The sequence below is a fragment of the Pomacea canaliculata genome, linkage group LG11 (genome assembly GCF_003073045.1).
Source record: "Pomacea canaliculata isolate SZHN2017 linkage group LG11, ASM307304v1, whole genome shotgun sequence".
Classification (NCBI taxonomy): domain Eukaryota; kingdom Metazoa; phylum Mollusca; class Gastropoda; order Architaenioglossa; family Ampullariidae; genus Pomacea; species Pomacea canaliculata.
Genome location: NC_037600.1, coordinates 15,182,772 through 15,190,939, shown reverse-complemented (window position 1 = coordinate 15,190,939; position 8,168 = coordinate 15,182,772). Strand labels below are relative to the sequence as shown.

General features: G+C 36.1%; 2 protein-coding genes across 2 annotated transcripts; one reads left to right on the top strand and one right to left on the bottom strand.

Annotated features, from left to right (window-relative positions):
• Positions 1-134: 134 nt before the first annotated feature.
• Positions 135-2,448, bottom strand: LOC112575421. The gene has a single exon (XM_025257288.1). It carries the CDS (start codon positions 2,298-2,300, stop codon positions 1,440-1,442), a length of 861 nt encoding a protein of 286 aa, XP_025113073.1. The 5' UTR covers positions 2,301-2,448; the 3' UTR covers positions 135-1,439.
• Positions 2,449-2,508: 60 nt separating this feature from the next.
• LOC112575420 lies at positions 2,509-7,296 on the top strand. The gene is made up of 2 exons (XM_025257287.1): positions 2,509-3,515; positions 3,850-7,296. The coding sequence occupies exons 1-2, from the start codon at positions 2,950-2,952 to the stop codon at positions 4,571-4,573; spliced, it is 1,290 nt and encodes a 429-aa protein (XP_025113072.1). The 5' UTR covers positions 2,509-2,949; the 3' UTR covers positions 4,574-7,296.
• The last annotated feature ends 872 nt before the right edge of the window (positions 7,297-8,168 follow it).

Here is an 8,168-nt window from a genome sequence, read left to right as displayed (position 1 = left end):
CCATTGTGCCTATACATGCATTTTACATCATATCTCTGTCAGTATACGTGAATTTATTTCCTACAAAATTCTGTATCTAGTTCAGTATACTAATTATTCTCTCTCTCACACATACAAAAATGGAAATCACAATACAAAATTTACATAATTTTAATAAAAACATGGTCTGGTCATAAGTGACCACTTTCAATTAATCTGTATTTGCTTTTGGAAATTGTTCATGTTTAGCCATCACACATATGGTATTTGGTCATTGGTGTCAAACAGGAAAAGTATTATTACCAATGTGTTTCAGCCAACTTGTATGTTAAGGTCTTTGATCATGTTAATATTATATTTTACTACAATATTATTTTTAACAGTTGAAAAACTTGTTAGAATCCATTGTACAGAAATCATTTGGAAGATCTATGTAATCTCAAATAACAAACAACTCAAAACATAAAACATCTCAACATATTTACCAGGTCATATTTAACATCCAAACAATTAAAACAGTTAAAAATCGTCACAATACAAAAATGATAAAAGCATCAACCCGTGACAATCTTTCCTTGTTCAGGCTGTTTTCCATACCTAAAGGTATCTTACAACTTTGGTAAAGGGAGGTTTTTGGTATCTATCAACAACATTATGGAGTGTTGGTAGAAACAGTGTATCTTCATAGCATGCACATCTCCTAAACCCCTGAATCTGCTTATGAATCAATAAGAAGTGCAATTTAGACAATGTAAAAATTCATATGCTAAGGATGATTTAACAACAGAAAAAAGCAATTTTTTGCATCATTTGAACATTAAAAATACATTTCATCTGGAAATGTTAAGCCTACTAAGGCTTAAATAAGAAAGCAAAGTAGATCAGAATATTCATGCTATTATATGGCTCAAAAGAAAAGAAAGTTTGATAGTAATGGGTTAATTTTAACCGAAGTTACTGGTTAAATCTGAATATTTATTCAAGAACAGTTTAAAATAATAAATACAAGTTATTTTTTAAAAAGCCATAGAGTTGCTGACAAAACTGTACACCGACACAAATGCACTATTGTACATACAAAATTTTATAACACATGACAAGAGAACTGTCATTTTATAAGAAATTTAACATTTAAACTTAAAAAATTTTTGGTTCTCATTTGGCTTTCAAACCTAATATCACATTAAACCAATCAATTAGTCTTTAAAGATAATGAAAATAAAGCCTCAAAAATGGTAAGACGTTCAAACCAGCTCATGAAAAAATCAAATTTACTAATGCCAAGCATTTCTTTGCAGCTAGTTACTTTGCCTATTCTTGATGCTTAATAAATGTATTGATAAGACAAATGACTGACCAGGCAAGCAATCAATACCGGCTAACTTTGTAAACACAAACTGTTACAATCTTATAAGTCTCTAGTTAACAATTTTTTTAAAATGTTCTTTATATTCATCTAGCTAAACATATACTCGACGAAATTCTTGAACTGCTGTTTGACATATTGGGCAAGGTCTTTGAGTATCAGTTATAATCCTTGCACACTCTTTACAAAGCTGTGTATGACCACAAGGAAACAAAGCAGCACTCCTCCTTCTAATATAGCAAATGGAACATATTGTTGGGTCAAGTTCTTCATCACTAGACTCTTCACCAACAACCCGAGTCACATGCGTTACTGGCAACTGTACTCTTTCTCTGTTCAACTCACGCTGTACATTCTGCACATTGTCATTATTTGCACGATTTCTATCTGCCTCTTCCAGTGCATTTTCCTCGTTTTCGTTTTCTCTGTTCTCTGTTTCCAGCTGCTGATCTTCATGCCCATTTGGGTTAATTTCTTCCGCCGTACCATTCTCTTCATTGTTGTCGGTGTCGTTCAGAACCTCGGCATTAATTTGTCCACTAAACACACCACCTCCACCAAGGCGCTGGTAATTTTTGTCTATATAAAGAAATACAACACACGTTGCTATTAACCAGCTTATAGTATTGACTGCTTTATCTTCAAGACCAAGCAAGCCTCGAATGAAGTGAACTGTTAACCACAGAAAGAATCCAAGAAGAGTGGTGAGAACTTTATACACCGTTGGTACTACATTTAAAGCGGTCCCCATGAAATAGGTAGTAACGCTGTACACAAACAGAAGGACGATGTAAATCAGTCGGAAAAATGTTTGAATAAATGCGCCGAGAAAGTCAATTAAATGAAGAAGAATATTTGTTAGCGTTGGTGGCAGGCTCGAGTAAGCCTTCACAGCAACAGACGCAACTCCGACACAAGTAAACAACAGAAGAGCAAGGCCGAGTGTCACTAACATGCTGGACCTGTTAAACAAAATATGGTCTCGCAAAGAACTGGTTTTTATGCGTCATTGAGCTGATGTGATAGATGGCCGTTATTTATTTTTTTTCCTCCTTCAACGACGCATGGCCAACGTCTAGTTATCAATAAAAACGGCAATTCCCTATCAGCACTCTTTAGTTCTTGAAACGAAAACATCGTATTCCTATGTAGGTCACTTCCGCTTGTACTGTGGTCGTTGGGAAGTGCTCACAAGAGATCATGAAAGTCTGTGGAGTTGCGTTTTAAAAATCCTAGGGAAATCGTTTGTATATATATATTAATCCTAGACTTTGTAAAGTTTATGACAGTCACGTAGATTTAATGGGGACAACAAGTCTGTCTATTGCTATATTTGATTCCCGTGTGTGTGTAGGGGATCAAACAAGTGTTAATTGATTAATCCGTGCAGTCGTGGAAACTAGTGTCGAGTGTTTATTTACAAAACTTTGTTTGGGACCACCAAGTTTGCATTGAGTATTCAGTTCCGTGTTCGAGATGAAAAAAAAAAGAAATCACGTGTGAGTGCCTGTTTCATGCTTCTTATACTGGCATTGGAAATGCTGGTAACGTTGGAATGCTCAAAATAGTTGATACTGTATATTGATCAAAATCGATCAGATAAAATGGAGATCTTAGCAACGGCAAGTGACACATTCTACAGTGCTTGTGCGACTGTAGTGTTTACTGTCACAACTGTTAAAGAATGGTTTAGCTACATATTGCATCTAAATTATGCAATTGTCACCACATTATATTCTACTCTGTGTGACACTTTTTCTGTTGTAGTAACAGTTCTAGACTTCATTTTTCGTGGATTATACATCATATTTGTGTATGTTTTCGACTTTTTGGCAGAAATATGTAACTGCATTTCTGCATTGTTTCTTCTTCTGTGGCATATTATAGTACTTCTTTATAAAGTGTTGTGCTTGCTTCTTACTGGCATTGAAGCATTATTTATTGGGCTGTGGAATGGAGGATTACTTACAATTAAGGCAGTACATCAGTCAGCTGCAGATGTCATGGAGACTTGTGAATCCATGTCTGAGTATACTGCTGTGCTGGCACACAGCCTTGTGACAGGTGTTTCCAGCATGTTTACAACAGTTGGCATTGTTGCAAGTACTTGTGTGTTGGCTGTATGGGAAGGACTTGCTTTCATACCTGCAACATTGTCACATCTTCCAAGGTAGGTAACCTCAGTTTCTTTTGCTCTTGCTTTTATGTGTACATTTACTTATGATGGAGCAAGTGACAATAGTGATAGTACAGAAAAAATAGCTTTGCTGGATAGCCTCATTATTAAAAGAGTATTAATCCTATGTTGACCCATTCCATATTCAAGTATGTGTATAAATATTTTTATGTGTGCAATATAAATATACATATACATTTATTATCACAGCATATACCTTTGTTAAACACAGAAACCTGCTTAAGATCAGTTGGGTTTATCATCTTATAACCTTGAACTTGTGAGCATGAAATGGGAAATAATTATATTCTTTTAAATGGTTGTGCAGGTACTTCATGGGCTGGCTGAGTGGAATTTGGGGAGGGCTTGCTTTGTGGACTTCTAGTGCTTTCAAAAGTTGCAGTCTGGAAACATTTGTGGGTGCCGGAATCATAGGAATCTTGTATATTTATTTTACAAGGTATGCTTCCATGCAGCATTTCAAAAGATTAATTTTTCAAAGTGGTTTCCCAAGATCACAGCGCACAAATCGAGCTGAGCAGATTCCTCTTGACAGAGAGTTTGAAAGTGATGCTGATGATGACAATGATGCTGATTCGCACACTAGTGGTGAAAATCATACAGATTCTGATGGAGAAGCATCCGAAGTGCATACGGAATTGACCCTAAGTGATAATGATACTGACGATGAACATTCTGATGTCTCCTTGTATTCCCAATCTTTCTCATCAGGAGAAAGTGATCCTGAAATTGAAGTGCAACTTCCAACAGAGCAAGAGCGCTACAGTCTTCGGAGCCGTTCTTCTACACCTTCTCGGCTTGTCAAAAGCATGACTTCAGACGACTTTGAACGAGAGATAGAGCGTGAACGTGATAAGCGAAAGTGTGTGGTGTGTCAGGATGCCAACAAATCTGTGCTGATACTGCCATGCCGCCACATGTGTTTGTGCATAGTTTGTGCCAATGCAATTGTTCACTCACAGCAATTAGATCGACACATATGTCCTCTCTGCAGAACAAGAATCCAGAAAGTTATACATGTCTATGTATAGAAGGTGACTGCCACTTTGCTTCACTGTCAAGTTATTTAATAAAAGACTGACTTATATTGAATAACATCTATATAGCAAATGCTGAAGCAACAATAGGTGTTTTGCTTTTTTTTTTAAATCCTTTCACTGAACTTATTACTTCACCAGATTGTGGCATATTTCATAAGACCTGGTTCTGGATTTTAAACAAGAATTCTTTAAGACCATTCTCAGGTTTGTGTAAAAGTTGCTGAATGACAGGTTGGACTGACAGGCTATATTTAATCCATTAGAATATGAGAGGTATACATTGGGCTTGTAAAAAATTTCTTCTGTGAATCACTAACATCCTTCCCTCTCAGCCTCTTGCTCTCACAATTTATTCAAGCGGTTGCTTCTTTTTTTATTTTTTTTATGCATGTCCTACCTGTGGAAAATGTATGAACTTTCCATCTAAAACCAATCAGCAGTTAGTATAACAACCCATCTATGTCATTCATCACCATGGAAATCATGTCCCTTTCTCTTGCCAAGGGGCACAGTTATGAAGCAAAAGAAAGTTGTTACCCTAGGAGAAACATCTTATTTGAAAGTTGTGAAGCAGTGTCCAGACCCCACACACACTACTTCATATTTCTTTACTAGAGGAAACCTTTGCCACTGCTTTACAAGTACAGATTTAGAGGTAAAACAACACCTTCATGGAGTGGACACCACTTTGCAACTGTGGAAACAAGATGCATGTCCTTAAATTCCCCATGTTGTAGCAACTTACCCTCGCTTCATAACTATGGCCCCAGAAGGGCTTATTTGATGATGAAACAGACCTCTAAGATGTTGAAATTTCTTATCCATAGAACTACAACATGCCAGTATTCTTGGCAAATGTATTAAGAGTAATTGGATACCATAACATTTCCTTGACAGCATTTGCTTTGGAAGAATCAAGTTGTTCTTGCTAGGAGATGTGGTTATAAGATGAATTGATTTACTTTTAAACAGCATCCTTCAGTGTGCAGATACTTTTCCAGCTGTCCAGGTCTTCTAGAATGGTTTGTGAAAGTTACTTATTCAGTATCTGATATTTGCTGATGCATGTTCCTCTGTTAACTTGTTTCAGGGAGTTGTAGCAAACTAAGCATAAATTGTTGACATGACCTGAAGAGATTCCATACTACAGTAGGTGGGTTTCTTACTTTTCTTCAAAGGCAGGTGGGACATTTTCATTTGTAAAAATTTTTTAAGTGTCCCGTAATAAAATTCCACTGACTTTCCCTGAAGGACAAGACTAGTATGTACATCGTCATCACCCTCGAGTGTGTGAGGAAGGGATAGTCTCCCTTGCACGTTTTTTGTTTTTTTGGTTTTTTTTTTTCTGTGCGGTCACTTGTGTTTTCAAAACTTTCCTGTCAAATTCAGCCAGTCAAGCAGGCAAAACCATTATTTTACTTTTGAAAAGATTATTTTCACATAATGCATTTGTTATATTTCTTTTCTCAAGAGATAAGGCATGGATTTGAGGCAGCAGAAGTTTACCATATTGAAAAAAGGTGCATGTTATTTTCTTTGTATGCATGTTCGTTACATATTTGCAAGTTAACCTGTTTTCTGATAATTCCATCTTGTAGTTTTCTTTAATCTTATTCATGGGCACAACACCTGCAATTTTAAAGCCTGCCAGCAGTAGCCTTATGCTTTGAAATTTAGTCCTGCATTAGTGTGTACTTACATTAATGTAATGTGATATAATTAGGATTCACATGAAAAAAGAAAGAAAATCACTTTTAATGTGCACTTTTAGTGTATGCTGGAGTTGTCATAAATAGAATATAATTTTTGATAATCATGTTTTAAATTCAACTGAAATCGGACACAAATTTTGGGTTGTTTAAAATAAAAGGTTCTATATGCAGTTGAAGTGACATGTGTTCTCATTGTTGGATATTTACTTTTGGTTTAACTGAGAGCAGAAACAAAGAGATGTATGAATAATCACACTTTGTTCTGTGGTGGATTTAAAAAATATCTTCTTTAATGGTTCTAGGCTCTTGTTCACTGTGTTTAGGAAAAGTGCTGTACAGTTTTTAAAAGTACAATTAATACCTTGAGAAACAAGACATTGGTATTTCTGATGTTCTGTTTCTTTGAAGATCTTCTCTCATCACACAGATGTTCAGTATTACTAGGGTAAGGGTTTTTCTCTGCGTGAGGGAATCATACTTTTCCATCTCTTTGGTTGCTATGGCTAATCCTAGGTACAGTGCGGTATACTGTGCTAGTTTGTTAGCTTTTTTGTGATTGTGTAAGAATTACTTTTTGGGTAATAACATTTCAGTTCATAGTACATGATTAAGTGATAAAATGTGTTTAGACCAATTAGACTGGTAAATGTAAATTTTGTGGCATCAGGGGGTTTTACATCTCATTTTTAGCACACAGATGGAAAATTTAGTTTGTTAAGACTAATCTTGTGTTGTTTGAATCATCTGGTTATTAAACTGAAGTTACAAGTATGTGATTAAACCAGATATTCTCTGTGGTTGTTTTAACACTAATTTTAGCCAATTTACTGCCATGCTATTTTGTTCCTAAGGATATTTTTTAAATCTCATACCTTCTGTCCCAATACAAACATTATTTCTGTTTACAATAACATCATTACCACCACATACCCTTATTATGTCTACTTGTAGAGCTATTCATAACTGCTCTCAGTCTTAATATTAAAGAATGTGCAGACCCTTTGGCTGCTGAATTTCTTTACTATAAATTCTTTGGTAAAAAATTGGAAAATGTATAACTGCATGTTTGTTGTTATGAAACTCTGCTGTAACGTTTTAAATGCAAAGGAACAAGATTCGTGGGGATCAAATTCAGACTTGCCTTATTATCTCTCCTCTCATCAAGTGTTGCAGCACACCCTACCCACCCACATACCCATCCCAAAACAGTTACCTGAATATGACTGGCATCATTGTCCATGCCATTTCACAACGTTATGCTGTCAGTCACAGATTGTGAAGCACATTGAGCTCACCTTTATGTGGAAAAATGCGCTATATAAATCCTATTATTATTATTAAGATGATTGTATCATGGAGCTATTGAGATGCTTCAGTTTGATGTTCTTTTGAAGGTCGTTATGTCATCTGACACAATTTTGGTATTCCAGCTGCCCAAAATTCTTGATAATGAGAAGGTTGATTTATCTAGCGCTTTAACCTACTATCAATGGTTGTCTTAAAGTGCTTTACAAAAATTAAATGACATGAACACTGCCAGATATATCTCTATGCCAAATCCCTATCTCTTAAAGGGCGACTTCATTGTAAGATTAGTTGCTTTAAGTGTCGGCTGCCAAGATGGCATCTTGTGGTGTCTCAGCTACATTATACACCTTGGTCTCATATTGTACCCCCATGGTTACATGATGCATGAAACATAGACCAGAGAAAAGGGACATCTTTTTCTCTCTCTCTCTCTCTGTCACAGTGCCTTACCACGCGCATGCACACACACACCACTCCAACATTACATTTTCAGGGTAGGTGGGGGTAGGGGATGTTCAGTAGTAAGGTTGTCATTGCCACACTACAAATGACACCTATGCACATGG